Consider the following 18,452-nt stretch of genomic DNA (forward strand, 5'->3'; position numbering starts at 1 on the left):
TCTACAGGGGCTGTACCATTTTACATCCCCACAAACAATGTAAACATGTACCATTTTACATTGAGGGCACCAATCCTCCACATCTTTAACAATACTTGTTTTCTGTTTTTTGCTTTGAAAGTCATCCTAGTAGGTGCGAAGTGGTATCTCATTGTGGTTTTAATTTGTATTTCCCTGTAGCTAATGATGTTGAGTATCTTTTCTTATGCTTACTGTATATCTTCTTTGGAGAAATGTCTATTTGAGCCATTTTTAAGTTGGGTTGTTTGTCTTTTTGATACTGAGTTGCAGGAGTTATTTATATATTCTGGTTATTAAACTGTTATCAGGTATATGATTTGCAAATATTTTCTCCCATTTTTTGGTTTTTCATTTTCTTGATAATGTCCTTTGGTAAAAAACAATTTTGATGAATCCAATCAATTTTTTTCTTCTGTTACTCATACTTTTGATAGTGTAAGACCTTGCCAAATCCAAGGTCCGGAAAATTTACTCCTATATTTTCTTCTAGGCATTTTATGGTGGCAGGTGTTACATTGAAGTCTTTAACCCATTTTAGGTTGACTTTTGTGTATGCTGTAAGATAGGGGCTTCATTCCTTGCTTGGGGATATCCAGTTATCTAGCACCATTTGTTGAAGAGATTCTTCTTTCCTCTTTGAATGAATTTGACACCCTTATCAAAAATCAGTTGACCATAGATGTTTGGATTATTTTTGAATTCTCAATTCTATCCCTTTGGTCTATATGGTTATCCTTATGCGAGTTCCATAATTTTTTATTACTGTAGCTTTGTAATAAGTTTTGAAATTAGGAGGTGTGAGTCCTTCAGCTTTGTACCTCTGTTTCAAGATTGTTTGACTATTCACACCCTCTTGTAATTCTATGATTTTGAGGACTGACTTGCCCATTTCTGCTAAAAAAAAAAGCTGTTGGAATTATAATAGAGATTGCACTGAATCTGTAGTTGCTTTGGGTAGTATAGACATCTTTACAATATTAATTTTTCCTATCCATGAACATGAATGTCTTTCCATTTATTTAGGCCTTTCAAGATGCTTTGATGCTTTTAGTAAAATAGAGGTATAGACAAAATCATTCAACTCTTTCCAAAGTTACCAAGCAACACACAGGCAAAAGTCCCAAATGTTGAATGATTGCATTAAAACACATCCCACTGCAATTCACAAAGCATCACTTTATTTTCATATATATAATAGTCACTGATGAAGGGAAAAGCAAAATCATGACTATCAGTATTTATCTAGGGAACCATTTTCATAGAATACAGATGAAGGAACATAGTATATATCTTCAGAGTGGCAGGGGACACAGGGATAAACATACTAGATTGAAAGCATAAAAGCATATTCTCATAAGAACCAAACAATCCTTATTGTTTGAGGACCAAATGGAATCATCATTAATGTAAGTAGAATCAAAGTTCACAATCTGCAAGTCCTTCTTAAGATATGCATGATTCAGCTTATTCACAGTTCGAGCAAAGGCATATTTAGAAGCACAACTATATGCTTCCAACCTGTACACTTTCTTGAAGTGCAGATCAAAAAATGGATTGTCCTAGAGGAAAAAGAGAGATGTGATTTTGTTTGTAGCCAGGAAAGTAGTTAGATTTCCTGGGGGATTCTCTCATGTTCTCTTGTACATGCTTATTGATCATAAAGTATCAGTATCAAACATATTTCTAAAATCTACAAATGAGATTTCCAAAGCTACCTGCTTTAAACATATTTCTTCTAAAAAGAACAACAATATGAAAGATTACTCTGGAAGCATCTGTGATTTTTCAATTTTCCAAACAAAACATGTCCAAGGATGCACAGTTATCAAGTCTTCCCAGGGAAGATGAGAGGATGGATAGGGATGGAAAAAGAGAATAAATCCACTTACAGCCTTCTGGGGGAAGGTGGGGGGGGAGAAGAAAATTCTCCTTTTCTTTACTAGGAGGTTGGTCCCTTGTGCCATTACAATGGTAGAAGGGGGAAATACAAGATGGCAAGAGTAGCCTTTGGCATGCTACAAATCACCAACTTGCTGACTTTGAAGTTAATAGCAAGGAATTACCCTTAGAAGTTAATAGCAAGGATCATTAAATCATTTGACTGAAACTGTGAAATTACTCAAGACTGCCTCTGTTGATTAACTGCCTCTAGACTGTTGCTCTACTTCTAGTGGAGGTGTTTTGAGAAAAAGTGGACATCAAACCTCATCTAAGTCCTATATGTTAAAATAATAATAATTGCCACTGTTACTAATATTAGTAACAACAATACCTTGCATTTATAATGTGCTTTTCAGTTTACTAAGTGCTTTCATATTCATTACCTGCCTAACCCTTCTTTTTGAGGGCAGACGTTTTGAATTATTTATCTTTGTGTTCCTGGTGCTTGGCCATGGCAACTACTAAGTTCTCAACAAATATGTGTTGAACTGATTTGAAGTAGTCGACAAAAAGAGAAGTGGAGGTAAACAATGCCTTGAATGACAAGAAGGCAGAAAGAGACCAAAGCAGACTACTAATAATTAGTTACCATCTAGTATCTAAATATTACATACAAACAGCTTATATTTTGGCAATTTCTTTTTTAAGTAGGAAAATTCTTGCAGGAGGCAGGAGAAAGAATATGAGTTTTGAAGTTAGATAACCATTTTGAATCTGTGGTGTAACCATAGACAAAGTACTAATCTGATCTGACCTGACCTTCACTTTTTTGCTCATTTAAGAAAGGGTTGCTATAAATTTTACATAAGATTAATTATATAAATTACATAATAAGGACTTTCCCTTTCCCAAACCTGCTCCCCCCACCCCAAATTGTGATACTGGTGTTAATACCACCTTGCTTTATACCATTAATTTTTTAAAACAATTTTTTAACGTTTATTTTTGAGAGAGAGAAAGAGAGACAGAGTGTGAGTGTAGGATGGGCAGAGAGAGAGGGAGACACAAAATCCAAAGAAGCTCCAGGATCTAGCTGTCAGCACAGAGCCCAACACGGGGCTTGAACCCGTGAACTATGAGATCATGACCTGAGCCAAAGTTGGATGCTTACCCAACTGAGCCACCCAGGCATCCCTATACCATTAATTAAAACAAAAAACAAAAAACAGAAAACAAAAACCAATGCTTTTAAAAAAGAATGTACAGAAGTGCTGTAATTTTAAATGCATTGTTCTCCTTAACCACACCTTGCAAAACTTTTCCTGGCTGTCATAATTGCAGCTTGAAAGACACTTCTGCAGGAAATCTCAATAAAAGAAAATCACACCCATTCCATTATCAGATACTAATCACACTCTTTATAGTTTTCTTACTGAATTGTTTGCTCCTTATCTTGTAGAAAATATCCGTTATGCTTTTAAGATACTCAGAGGAGATTACTTTTCTCCTTTAGCTTAATAAATGAAGCCTAAGCAGGCATGTACATAGAATATAAGTCCCTCCTTCCCTCTCTTTCTCTCTCCCTCCCTTCTCTTGTTCTTTCTTTCAATAGAATCCTAGAGTCAAAAGGGGGTCTCATAGACCACTCAGTGATCTCTTGTTTATAGCTGGGATAATAGTTTCCAGAGAAGTGAAGCCCAGGTCACATGTGTAGTTGTTGGCAGAGCCAGGATAAGAACCAAGATCTCAATCAACTCAGCCCCATGTTTTATTACACCATCCTCTCTCCTGTTATACCACATCACTCTCCAAATCCCCAGTCCTTTTGATTTCTGCTTTATAAATTGACTTCAATTTCAATTCCATTCCATTTTAAAGTTGACAACTCTCTGGCTCAAAATTGTTCTATTTAAAGCTGTACCATTGCTATTGAGAAAAATATAATAACTGCTGACTCCTGAGGATTCAATTCCAAGAGAGAGAAAGTAGAAATTCCCAGAACACCTGGGATATTTTCATTTCATCTTTAAAAGAATTGCACTGTGGATATTATAGTTTTTTTTTTTTCTGGCAGTTCAGTAGTTTGAGATCATAAAGGGTGAGAAAATTAGAAACACTCAGCTTCTCTTTTGTATCTAGTTCACTATCAAAGATGATGATCTTCAATGGGAAAGGGAAGAATCAACAAGATTGGGATGGAATTAAGGCCAGGACATGAGGAGAAAATAGAGCACAGTGAGCTGCTTCTATGGAATCTAAGTTGACAGCCTTGCTGAATGAAACCCCAGGCACTAACCAAGCTTGTAGAAAGTCATTATGACATCAGCAATATTTGAGAATTTGAGAGAAAGGAAAGAAAAATGGGCAAAAAAATGAGGTGGGGATGGTTAATTCCTGAAACTAGATTAGTGAACTTGACATTGATTTCTGATAAAATTCAATGCAGTATAGAAATTTTGGCAAGTACATAAAGTATAAAGAAGAAACAATAATTTAAAAAATATGTAATCCTATCACACAGAGATAATTATTATTAAAGCACTGGTGTCTTTCATATATACCTATACACACACACATACATATACCTGTATGTATTTTTTGCATTCAAATTTAAAGTTCAGATTTCAGTTTTCAATAATATGCAATATTTTAGGAGTGCTGGGTGGCTCAGTCGGTTAAACGTCTGACTTTGATTAAGGTCATGATTTCACAGTTTTTTAATTTGAGCCCTGCGTTGGGCTCTGTGTTCACAGCTCAGAGCCTGGAGCCTGCTTTGGATCCTGTGTTTCCTTTTCTCTCTGCCCCTGCCCCACTTGTGCTCTGTCTCTCTCTGTCTCTCAAAAATAAACAAATGTAAGAAAAAAAGCAATATTCTAAATATGCGAAATGAGATAATAATACAAAGAAGTTTTGTATTTGGCTGACTTTTAAAAAACTTATTCAGTGGTGAATAATTGTGTTCGGAGGCATTCTTGTGGAAACATGATTTTTAATGGCTGTGTGACATTCCAGCTATTGATATGCAATAATATACTTAACTATTTCCTAAGTATTGAACTTTTAGGTAGAATGTATTATCAGAAAAATGCTAGGTAAGTACTTAGGAAAAAAAGCAATGAAATCCAGCATGCTTTCGCCAAGAAGTTACGCCAAACACACCAAATTTTTAAAATACGATTGATTCCTAGGTGATGTCAAGGTAATAACAGATAGCATATATTGATTTCAGTAAAGATCATAAGGGCAAAATTCAGGAACTCAGACTAGATAATCAAAGTAAGGAAGGCAGAATTAAGTGCTTATGTCTGTCTATTTCACCACTATCTTCAAAGCCTAGCAAAGCCTGGGATAAATACAAATTCTCCATGAATGAATGAATGAATGAGTGAGTGAATGAATGAGTGAATATATGAATACATAGAAACATTAAACAAGCAGTTCAAAGAAGACATGTTAATAGATTTCTGGGTAAAGTCTGACTCCACCCACAAAACACTGAATAGCTTTGTGACCTTGGGCAAGTCAATTAATCTCTTTAAGTTTCATTTTCCTCATCTAAAAATTGGATGTAATAATAGAATCCAATTCATTGGGGTTTTGTGATGATTATGTGAAATTATATATGAAAAGACCTTCATGTGGTTCCTGGCATCTGGTGAGTTTACTAAGCAGTACTACAAGTGTGGTAATAGTAACCTTTCAATTACCCAGAGGTTACCCAGATGGCACTTAGCTCTGCTTGCTTCATTGTATTTATTATTGACTTGAATGAAGTCCTAAGTGTTGTGCTCATTAAATCTGCATTAAAATAAAAAATAAAATTTAAAAAAAAGAGCAGAGGGACACAACAAACTATTCTAACCACCATAAATTCAACTTCCGTTAGAACATTTGTTTACCTAATGAAATTTAATTGTAATTGCTTTATAACAAAAATCCCATTTAAAAAAATTCTGCATCATACTACAGTGAATATTAAAAAATAAAAATATTAAAAGATTTGATAGATGGGAACAATAGGCCAAACTAAGGATATGATATTTACTAGGATTAAGAATAAAAAAGCTTAAATTCTAATTGATCCACGAAAAACACAAATTCTTATTGAGTGCTTACTATCAGGCAGAAGGCTATGATAAAAGATAAAAAACCAAAAACAAAAGTAATGGTCTCAGTTTTTCAGGAGGTTTCCATCTAGAGGGGACATACAGTAAGTCAACAATTGCAGTTTGTAGAATTATGTCTATAACACATTTACATCCACAATGCAATGGGGGAAGGGAAGCATGAGTAGGACTTTACCCAATGGGGAATCTGGGAATGGGGTGAAAGATGGAGGTGACTGGGCATTATAAACCTCAAGAGTCAGTGGTTAAACACTGTGGATGTATACAGTTTAAGGGGAATGACCAGAAATAAAGGGGCCAGATCATCAAGGACCCTTATTTAAATTTTATTCTATGCAAGTAGAGGGTATGGCAGATCAGGTTAAATGGTAATTCATGCACAAAAGAACTGAGATTTTAGATTAGTGTTTAATAGAAGTAAAGAATTCAGATCAAAGGAAATACAAACTAGTCACACTAATTCTAAAGTATTGTATTTAATTCTGGAAAAGCTGAAGCATTCCAGAGGAGAGAAAATAGTGTAGTGAAGGGTGTTGAAGCAATGGCATGGGGGAGTAAAAATAACAATGCTATGACCTCTTAGCATTTGTATTGTCCTGTCATATTATCTTATTTGATTTTCATATGAAAGTTATTTAAAGAATAAAATGGGTACACTTAACCTAGAAAAGAGAAAACCTGAGGGAACATTATAATTATCTTCAAATATTGGAAAGGCTGCTATGTAAAAAGAGGATCCGATTTTTTCTACGTGGCTCCAAATGGTAAAACTAGGACTGATGGATGGATGTTAGAGTGAAGTGGATGTTGGTTAAACATAGTAGGAGATTTAAAAACAAGTATGGCAATCAGAAATTGAATGGACTTCCTCAATGGTAACACATTCCCCATCAGTGGAAGAGTTTAAGGAGAGACTGATAGGAAACCACTTATTAAGTGGTCACGTGGGGAGACGGGCACATACACCATTTTCCCCCTTTTGTCTCTAAGGTTGTAGGATTTCTAAGAGTTATTGGTTTTTCTGGAGGATGAAGTGGCTAACCGACAGCAGTTTCAAGAAGATGAGAAAGGAATTCCCAAAATTTAATGGAGAAACTTGGGGTGGGGAGAGAGTGGGGTGAAACCATCAAATATTTAAAGTTTCAGGATTGACTGGCAGATTGTGTTTAACCTGTTAACAAGCCCTTGGGAAAGATGTTTTTAAATTTAATAGATAAAAATTCAAGCTTAAACTCAGAAAAACAGAACAAAAAAACCCAGTAGATTATCCCAGCCAAATAACCCAGCCACTTAAAACAATATGTCATCTTAACACTTAGTACATGCCAAGAATATGAAAGAGGATATTGAACATAAAGATTTCTGGCATATTGATCCCACATCTCCCTTACAAAACATAACACTTACAGTATCTGCTTCTTTTCCATCAATCATCTGCAGATCGTTCAAAGACCACTTTTTTGTTACTTCATATTTTTCATCTAAGCCTATTCTGTAGTGTTTCACCATAATTATTTTTACTTCTTCATTTTTGGTCACTGTAGGACAGAAAAAAACACTCGGTTTACATAAACTCTTAGAAGACAATAAATTATTCATCAAGTTATACTTTTTATACTTTTTTGGTATTTATGTATCTCCTTTTCATATAATGAGTTTGAGCCTATGTTATATCTGCACCCCAATTATGAACCCTGATGTATCTGAGCCTTCATGAGTATGCCCAATTTGTTCCATATGTTAATTTAATTTTTGCTACAATTGTGGCTACAGACTGCTGTGACTGCCAGTGGTAATATCTGTCAGATGGAGCACTGAGCTATGTGCTTTCAGCTCTGAGCTTTGTGGTGGACAATGGGGTTCGACTCCTGGCAGGAAATAAGAGGCTTTGCTTTAGCATACAGTCAGTGCCAAAGTATTTACCAGAACAAATTGGAATTTTAATTTATGACAATATGAGAGAGTGGGGAGGTCGGGAAAGCAAACAGTTCTGCTCACACAGCAACGCAGTGTTGAAGAGTGACCATACGAGTACTACTTTGTATCTTCTCTTTTAAAGTTACAGTGAAAAAAAATGAAAAAAAAATTGATGTGAGACTTGTGATGGAGAAGTGTGGGCATCACAGCTACCGTTGACCTGTTTGGAATTGTTTGAGATTAAAAAAAATTTTTTTTAACGTTTGTTTATTATTGACAGATAGAGACACAGCATGAGCACGGGAGGGGCAAAGAAAGAAGGAGACACAGAATCTGAAGTAGGCTCCAGGCTCTGAGCTGTCAGCACAGAGCCCAACGCAGGGCTCAGACTTGCAGGGCTCAAACTCACAAACCGCGAGATCATGACCTGAGCCGAAGTCAGATGCTTAACTGACTGAGCCACCCAGGTGCCCGTATTGTTTGAGATTTTTAGTCTTCTCTAGCATGTCTCCAAATGTTAGCATTCAAAATGTGCCATTAAGACAGAAAGTTTGAGTATTATACCTTGAAAGGTATGGGAAAGTCATTGCTTATTTAATTGTGGGGAAAAAATGAGGGAAGTCCTTTCTTGGCCTTAAAAATATTGTCTTTGGTCTCATAACAATATATTAGAAGAATCAACATTTGATGTTAGAACTCCTGAATTGAAAATTATCAATGAGTTAAGAAAGGAGTATTTACTGAGTACCTGCTATTTACTTGATAGAGTTATTACAGATGCCAGAGGGATACAAGTATGAGATATGGTTCCTGCCCTCTAGACTGCTAACACACGTGAGGCACATAAAATATATATTATAATGGTATACAGGTATATTATTTTTTAAACTTTTTAAAAGTTTATTTATTTATTTTGAGAGATAGAGAAAGCGAGCAGGGAAGGGGCAGAGGGGGTGGGGGGAGAATCCCAAGCAGGCTCCACGCTGTCAATGCAGAGCCCAATGCCAGGCTGGAACTCATGAACTGTGAGATTATGACCTGAGCCAAAATCAAGAGTCAGACGCTTAGCTAACTGAGCCACATGGGCACCCCAAGTATACAGGTATATTACAAAGAAGTAGCTGTGGGAAATGAATATGTATGAACTTCTTTCAAGACGGATGTCACTTAGACATCTTAGAAAGTTGCAAGCTGGTTCTGTCCTCTAAGAGTGAGACTGGAGTTTGTATTTAAGGAACTCTCTTTTGGTTCTGGAAAGTGCCACTTTGGCATGCCCTCCTAGTTAAGAAGATATAAAGCAATACATTGTGATATAATCATAATGATAGATAAGCAATGTACAGCAGACTATATATGTTCAGCAGGAGTTCTGAGAAGGGGGAGGATTGGAATAGTTAAGGGAGAAACTATAACTATATAACTATATAGTTATATAACTATATACTATATATACTATATAATTATAGTTATGGTTTATATACAAACAATAACTATAGTTATGGGAGATATAGAATTTGATACAGGATTTAAAATTGGTCCTATTTGGGAAGGCAGAGATGATACTTGAAGGTGTTTATAGGTGAAGGACAGCATGAGGAAATGAATGGACAATAGAAACTAAACATCACCAGGTAGGATTAGAGAAAGTGGAGTGTATAGATTGGTTGGTATTAGGATATGGTAAGCAATAGGATTAACTAGTCTGAGAAGATTGTGAAAATGTTCTGAAAATCTATGGATTTGAAAAGGGACAGAAACCACTGAGGACTTGCGGTATCTGAATCCTCTGCCTGGTGGAAGTGTTGTGATGCTGGCCTGGGCAGTGAGGGCTCCAGAACTGGGGCTGGGGAAGGGGGTAGTCATCCTCTGAAGGTGCAAATGATACTGAAATTAAGGGAACCAGTTGAGCTTAGAGCTGCTGAGTGAGTTCAGTCCTCTAGAGAGGGGAGTCTGAGCAGGTTAACAAATCTAAGAAGAGGGCACTCTGTCAGGTTTTCAGTGAAAGCTCATACAGTTATACACATTCATAAGTCTCTTTTCTCCTTGAACAGGAGGCTAGTACAGTGGTGCCCCCATTAAAGGAGTATTTTCTGGAAGCAGCAATGCACAAGATACATTGAAGAAGAAAAGAAGGAGGGACTAGAGGTCCCTGGAAAAGGCATCAAGACTTAGTGGGCTCTGGCTTTAGATATTTTTGATGCAAATCATGATGCCACTCTTTACAGTGTGGTCTGAGTAAATGACTTCATGTCTGGAGACTGGAGAGATTAAACCTCCATTGCTCATGTTGGAAAGTAGACATCAGAGTTCTACAAACTCACAGGGTGTAACAATTTAAGATAAAGTATATAAAGGACATAGATGGATGGACATAGATGGTTTGCAGTAATTGTAATTGTTAAAAGTGCTTCATTTCATGTAAGAGACTGTTGTTGTAATCCAGGCACAGGATGTGGGTAATGGAAATAGACATGGCACACCCGAGTAAGATTTCAAACAAGGCACTGACAACACCTGATGGAAACCAAAACAGGGAAGTATGGAGGGTGAGCTGGTTGGGCAGAATAATAAGTTTAGTTTTTGACATACAGATGAGGTGTCCATAAACTATCTCAGAAAAGAAGGAGATGGAAGTTTATAGTTTAGGCAGCATCTTTATTATTATTTTTTTTATTTAACTTTATTTATTTTTGAGAGTGAGAGAGAGCATGCACATGAGCAGGGGAAGGGCAGAGAGAGAGGGAGAGAGAGGGAATCTCAAGCAGGCTCAGCACTGTCAGTGCAGAGCCTGATGTGGGGCTCAAACTCATGAACCGGAAGATCATGACCTGAGCTGAAATCAAGAGTCAGATGGTTAACTGACTGAGCCACCCAGGTGCTCTGGAAGTTTATAGTTTAGGAATGGAGATACAGACTTGGAATTTTTCTGTGTGGACAGGTTTCCAAGACCAAGTTCATAGGGAAAAGAGCAAAGAAGGGAGACAGCAGAGAAGAAAAACGTGCCAGCAGAGAGGTCTGAGAAGATGATGTGGGAAGAGACAAGCCCAACAATGCAATGCTATGAAAATCATAAGGACAGAGAATTTAAAAAATTGGAGATCATCCCGTGAAGTCATTTTGTTGGGTAAAGCAGAGTTCAGACCTGACACAGAATCTGGTGTGGGGAATGCCATTGACTTCTTTCCTGAAGGCAGTTTCTCTGGTGAAGGCAGAGACAACTTGCAGGAATCTCCATCATGCACTAATAGTGAGAGCTTACTGTGTGCCAGTTCCAGGGTTAGGTAGGATTAAAACAAGAAACAGGAAGAGACTAAAGGCTATGATTTAGATCATATATTCCAAGAGTTTGGAAGAGTAGGGATCGTGTATTTTGGGGGGGACAAAGGGAGTGATTGAGGGGCATGTCCCGGAAAGGATCCAGAACAGAAGACCTGAATCTGTCATCAAAAAAACAAATGGTGTGCAAAAATTTGTGGGTTCCTGCCCATGTACATTTCTCCAGCTCTAGAAAAGTCCCTTTCCACTGATCTAGATGTTAGCTTTTGGAAGAGGAAAGGCTTAGAAAAGAAGCCATTAGCATGGTGCGTTGCAGTGGAGGCAGAGTTGATTCTGTCATACTTATTAAGGACAAGATGATGGAGGCAGTTCCTTCCACCAGGAAGACATTGTGTCTTTTCAGACAAAGGCTGCACTTCAGAACCAAAGGACAATGTTCTTGTCCTGGCTAGCTGTCGCACTTGCTATTTAGAGTGTGGGAGAGGATGCTTATGCAGAGAAATAACTGGATACTATATGAAAATGTAATTTGAAGCAAATTCCGCTGCCTCATCTACATGTTTTGATAACTAGCCAATTGCCTATAGGGTCACTGATTCATCTCATTATTTTGATAAATATTTGAGTGCCCCTTTTGTGCAAAGCCCTGTGCTAGGCATGGAAAAAATGAATTCCCATAAGGCACCGTTCCTGCTGTCCCTGAGATTACAGAGAGTAGGGGCTTAGAAAGAAAACACAGTATCACAGTGCCGTGAATGAGACACGGACCAGGTAATACAGGAAAATCAAGAAGGGACATCTTCATCTGACTGGTGGGGTCAGGGAGAGCTTTTTGAAGGGGGTAATCTGAGTTGTACAGGGCAGTGGGAGTTAACAGAATGAAGAAAGGGGTAGAGGAAGTTTTAGAACAGTATGTGTACAAAAGCATGAAATTCTTGACCCTTTTGAGTCATGGTAGATATCCCGTATGTTGGCATGAAGTGTGAGGGTGGATAGGTGGTAGGAAGCAGGTTAGGCAGGAGGGAGTTCCAGAAGGGTCTAGAATGCTAAGCTAAGGCATTCAAATGTTAATCTGAGAGCTCTGTGTGTGGAGGGGAAACTTGGGGGGAGGGACGTCACTGAAGGATTTTAGGTAAATAGGCTGAGCTTTAAATTCTAGAAAGTTTTCTTGGGCAGTTCTGTAAAGGATGAAAAGAGATGTTGAGAAGGTAGAATCTGTTGGTTCTTAAGTTTTCTTACATTAACGGTTACTGTCCCACTAACAACAAACTAAGAAAATAAGCATCTTTAAAAGTTAACCTTTTGATACAATGATGCAGCAGAGAGACAGTACAGACTACTTGATTTGGCAAAAGTAGCCTCCTCTGGAGTCAAGGAGGCTCCAGGAACTGTGTTCAGCCAAGAGTCAAAGAAGTCTACTCAGGCTGGAGTGGACCCAATCCTTAATTTCCATACTTGTGCTCTGCTGCTGGCTAAAATTAAATGGCCATATCCACATTAATGCAGTGGCAAAGTGGAAACTTATCACATTGTCTTAAAACAGAAATGTGTTTATATAGTCAAAATGTTACAGAGTTGGTTTTAGTAACATCAGAGGTGCCATTATGTAATTATGATTTAGTGAGAAATAGCTAGAGACCAGGAGAACTTCAGAATAACTTGTTTCAATATTAATATTTTAGTTTAGCATTTTCAGAATTACGATCTTAACTTCATGCCAATCATTTATTTTCACTGTTAATTTCAAAATAAACACTTCCATGAATAACTGCCTCTATTACTATGGTAAAATAGTCACTATCATTTATAAGGCTAAATGGAAAGAACGTTGGCTAATTGAACCAATATTATTTTACAGGATAGAAGAAAAACAGTAGCTCACGATTAAGTTGCACAGAAACGCTTTAAATAAACAAATGACTGTTATTTTACAATCCTAGTATCACATAATTGTTTCCATCATTGAAATTAAGTAATACGAAAAAACTACCACAAGATAAAAGATAGAAAGTCTCAGTGAAAATGTCTCAATATATTGATGATGTCTTGGGGTTGTTGAGAATACTATTATTGATTTCATTAAAAAAGCAACTTTCAAATAATATTTTTCCTAGAAATATTTTAATAAAATCATTTTTGGGGCTCTACTGAGTACTATAGATTGAAAGTTTGTGTTCCCCCAAATTCATTTTTGAAATCCTAACCCCCAGGATGACGGTATTAGGAGACAGAAACGTTGGGAGGTGATTTGGCACTAGAACCCTTACAAAAAGACTTCAGAAAGATCCCTTGCCCTGTCCACCATGTAAGGCTACGGGGAAGATGGTGGTCTCTGAGGAAGTAGTTCCTCACCAGACACTGAATCTACTGGTGCCATGATCTTAGACTTCCCAGTTCCTAGAACTGTGAGAAATAAATGTTGTTTATATGCCACCCAGTCTCTAATATTTTGGTTTTTTTGTTAATTTATTCTTATTTAACACTCTAATTGTCACCATTCTTGTTGTCAATGGCTTGACAAAATTGTTGGATTCTCTGGTTCACAGAGAAGTTCTGTTCTAACATTAAAATGTAATATGTATAGGGAACTTATACACACTGTTTTCATATCTAGAAAATGACATTTATTTTCAAATTAGTATTTATGAATGAAAATGTTTTTCTAAGTATATAGGAATACTTGAAATAACTTGTATCTGAATATGTATATAATTTTTATTTATAAAATATATAATATATATTCTTCATTATATATTAAATACAATACTTATACGTGTTTAGTATGTATTTTATTTTTATTAAAGTATTTATTTATAGTATAGACTATTTATATAACTATATCTCAGCATACATTTTCACAGTAAATATATTTTTCTGTATATTTCAAAAATTTAACCCTACCTTATATTTTGTTTCTTTGGAGCATAATTTATCACGTTTGTTTTTTCCTAGTTAGGATTTAATAAGAGAGCACTATGTGCATATGTAGGTGTTACTATTTCCATTTCAGAGATGTCAACACTGAGACCAGGGAGGTTAATTATATTGCTCCAAATTTCACAGCTGGCAGGTGGGCAAAGTAGAGTCAGGTTTTATACCAGATCTGACTGACTCCAAGCATTCCAGGATCCATTCTACCATGCCCTTCCCATTCAATCACGGCAAAAGCTCTATATGCTCTTTCAAGTCCTTCAGAAGTTCTTTAATTCATTTGCACTCACCATTGCACAAGTGACTTATCCCTTTCTAGTGCCTGCATATTATAGGTTCCTCCCTCCTCCATAAGAAGTGCTGCTTTTAACTGATGTGGATAATGATGTTCTAGGCTAGGGGAAGCTAATCCCAAGGAGAAATGACCTTACAAACTCTGAGGTGCCAGTAAATCCTCAATGTGAATCCTGACAAAATACAGAGAGGGAGATTTGGTTCATGACATCTGATTTTTTACACCAATTAGGTAAAAGATCAAGATAACAGTAAATCAAAATCATCTGGTTGTAAGACCCCTCCAAAAGACAGATTCTGATCAGATATATAGAAAATGTAACTTTTTGGGGCGCCTGGGTGGCTCGGTCGGTTAAGCGTCCGACTTCAGCTCAGGTCATGATCTCACAGTCCGTGAGTTCGAGCCCCGCGTCAGGCTCTGTGCTACCAGCTCAGAGGCTGGAGCCTGCTTCAGATTCTGTGTCTCCCTCTCTCTCTGACCCTCCCCCGTTCATGCTCTGTCTCAAAAATAAATAAACATTAAAAAAATTTAAAAAAAGAAAATGTAACTTTTTGAAACATATCTTCTTTAGTTTGAAAAATGCATGATGGAATTCAGCTACTCTAGCCTTTGATTCTTGCAAATTTAGAACTGCTAGATTATAGGATGTAAAGAGAAAATTATAACTATGAGTGTTTCCACTCTGTGAAGGTGGCCAAGATCTGGACTTACCTGCCTCAATAATTGTGATATGACCTGTTTGATTCATATCGATAGAAATTTTCTGAGTAAAGCAGGGTCAAAGATTAAAGTCTATCAATCATCACATTGGTCTTCACTTTAAATTACCATTCCTCCTGTATGTATTTGAAATGGTCATAAATAGATATTATACTTAAGGAAAATGCTCTCAGATTGATGGATGTGATATAGAGGAGAGTTATGAAAAACTAGTGAACAAATATGACTAATAATCTTAACTTTTATGTGAAATATCACAATATTGTTTCTCTTCACATCTGAGAGGACCTTGTGGTGGGTTTTTTTTTTTTTTCTTCTTACACAGGAGAGTCATTGAATTTTACTAATAAAAGTGATCACCTCCTCTACTTGGTCATTTCCCCAATGAGAAAATTGAACCCTAAAGAGGGTGCCTTCACCCATGTTAACAATGCTAATCCCTTGACCTTCTGATCCTTGTTAAAAGGATTCGTGTCACTTATAGAGAAAAAAACAAAAAACACAAAAACCAGCAGTTAACCCCAGCCCACGGTATTTTTCCTAGAACTCAATGACAACAGAAAGAAAAGACATTATCCATTTTCAAAAGTTTAATTCTAGGGGATTTTTTTTTCATGCCAGATTGAATAAGTTCAGCTTATTATATGGTTGCAGGGAGGAATTAAGATATATCTGGTAAGTTAGATACGTTGTTATGATTATTTTATTTTTATAAGTTTGCTTTAAAAATATGTGTATGCTAATGATACATGATGGGTAATTAACTTTATAAAGAAGATCATAGTAGGAATACAATTACTAAATATTAATGTTGGAATAAGCATCTTCTCTAATATAGTAAGTCAAAATGCTTTAAGATATAGTGATTTCATGGGTACGATACAGTTTCTAAAATTATTTCACTTGACTTTTCTTCCATAATTTGATTTCTTTCTTTTTCCTGGCCAATTAAGCTTTTTACCTTGCTGATATGCCAAGTCCCCAAACTTTGTATTTATACAGCAAACTATGCTAAGTAAAGTGTTAGATAAATATTAGTATTCTTATTATTGAGTATATATTGTTCTTATTAGGAATGATAGAATTAAAAAAAATTCTTAGCACTTCATTTACATCTGTTCTACTTCCCTCACAGTACTCCGTCTTGACAACTTTAGAGAGTCCTTCTGAGGCAATTATCAGGAAAAGAATTATAAGTTGTTTTCTGAAAATACTGAGGTGTGTGCCTTAAAAAAAGAAAGTCCATAATGAACACTTAGAGTTTCTGAGCTCTTTCCTCCTGAAAAGTATTAAAAGACATGGATTGGGAAAAGGGAATGCTGTATATTAAGTTTGATAATGGCACAAGCATTTCTGTCTAAATTCAGCATAATCATTACAGGTTAAGTAAATCATAATTAAGTGCAAAAGCCTATTCCCACATTTGGACAATTTTTGTGAATTTTAAAAACACAGGGGAAAAAAATCCATATTTTAAATAGTTAGAGAGCAGCCCCTTATCCTTACAGTTCCATCTTCATGAACTAATTTTTACGATTATTGTTTCTGTGAGCATACTTCCTAGAAGAGAAAGGATTTTTAAAAATCCTTTCAAAATAAACTACCAGGAAGAACAATTAAGGTCTTTTTCTTTTCCTAGCATGAAAAAGGAGAATCCTAGTTGTCCAGACTGGTTGGAAATATAGCTGAATAACTCAATTCTCCAGTGTATTTAAAAATATACAGAAAGCTCTCTGTTGAATTTTTTAAGATGAGCTCTTACACATTAAGATTGCATACCATGCAAGTGAATTAAATAAAAGATTGGAGACAAAATAATCAAATCAAACCACTTTCATTCTGAACAATTAATCAAAATATTCTTGATACGATATTATTTTTCTGTCTTCCATTTTAGCACTGAAAACAAAATTCTGTGGCATCCAAATTCCTAAACTTGGCATAGTTAGTTAAGCTCTATCATCAGAAGATACACGTGCTGTTAATTTACAGGAAAACAAACACAGAAATGTCCCTCTACCACCCAGGCACCTTCGGGTTATTTACATTTTGAAGTGATCACAGAGAGAATAGATTACCTGACACACAGAGGTAATACCTGTCCTGGACGGAGAACTCTATTTCAATAAACTCGTACAGATTCTGGGAGAGTGGCTTAAACAGTTTCTTCTCCAAGTCCTCCTTTACCAATGATGACATTGCCTCCAGTTCCACTTGGCCTGATGTCTTGGCTCGAGATCACCCTTTCTCTCCTTTTGCTCCCTAGATTTCTTGTTTGGGTTTGCTTCTCCCAGCCCTCGCCCTTTAACTTCTCATTCCTGGCCAGACCCAAGCTCCGCAGAACAGTCTGTGCGGTCAGACCCCTCACTGCGGTGCGTGCCCAACGACAGCGGCAGCGGCAGCTGCAGCCAAAATCCAGCAGCAACACTCGCCCCACCGTCCCTCCTCAGCATCCAGGCTGAAGTAGGCTGCTCTCTGGAGCTCTCCTGTGGTTTGCTGATGGGGAACACATTTCTGAACACCAGCAGCTGTACTTGTGGAGTCCCTTGGTTATTCTCGTCTAGTAGCCTTTTCCCTTTCACATCACTCTGCAGAGGAAGACCACTGCTTCAGCTTGATTCCATTATATAAATCAGCTGTCTGGCCCTATTGATTGGGATCATCTTCCATTAAGAACTTTGCTGTCATCGGCAGGAGACAAAGCATCAGTGCTTACTCCTGACACTTCCAACAAGTCCCTTGCCCTCCTCTCCCCTCCTGCAATTCATCCAGACCTTTGCTTCCGCGAAAGTCAGCACCAACTCCTGGGTCCAAATTATTTTTTCAATGGGCTCACTTTAATGTTGTTCATTCTCCTACTCACAAAGAAAAATGTACTAGGTATCTGCCGGGACAAAGCTTTATGTTTGTTTCTTGGGAAGGTGGATTTTCTGTCCCCAAGGAGCTCATAATCTAATTGAGATGAGTACACCAAATAATTATCATGAATGTTTAAAAGTGATAAATGGCACAGAAGAAAAAGGAACATAGAAAAGATATCTGTACCTGGAAAGTATCAGAGGAAGCTCTATGGGAGAAGATCTGGAGCTTGAAGGATGAGAGAAAAGTACTGAAGTGTAGGAGGGGGAGGAGCCTATTCCACAGACTAGCCACTGTGAGCCACAGCCCTGCATCAGAATGCTCAGGGTGTGTTTGGGAGGAGGAGAAGTAGTCCAGTTTTCCTGAGAGGTAGCATGTATGAAAGTAAAAGACAAGGCTGGAAAGATAGATCGAGGCCAGATCAG

General features: G+C 37.0%; 1 protein-coding gene across 1 annotated transcript; it reads right to left on the reverse strand.

Moving 5' to 3' along the window:
* Positions 1-1,177: 1,177 nt before the first annotated feature.
* On the reverse strand, positions 1,178-17,904 carry EXOC1L (exocyst complex component 1 like). The gene is made up of 3 exons (XM_058722539.1): positions 17,247-17,904; positions 7,437-7,567; positions 1,178-1,580 (listed from the first exon to the last, which is right to left on the reverse strand). The coding sequence occupies exons 1-3, from the start codon at positions 17,365-17,367 to the stop codon at positions 1,314-1,316; spliced, it is 519 nt and encodes a 172-aa protein (XP_058578522.1). The 5' UTR covers positions 17,368-17,904; the 3' UTR covers positions 1,178-1,313.
* Between the last annotated feature and the right edge of the window lie 548 nt (positions 17,905-18,452).

This window comes from Neofelis nebulosa, chromosome 3 (genome assembly GCF_028018385.1).
Source record: "Neofelis nebulosa isolate mNeoNeb1 chromosome 3, mNeoNeb1.pri, whole genome shotgun sequence".
Lineage (NCBI taxonomy): Eukaryota > Metazoa > Chordata > Mammalia > Carnivora > Felidae > Neofelis > Neofelis nebulosa.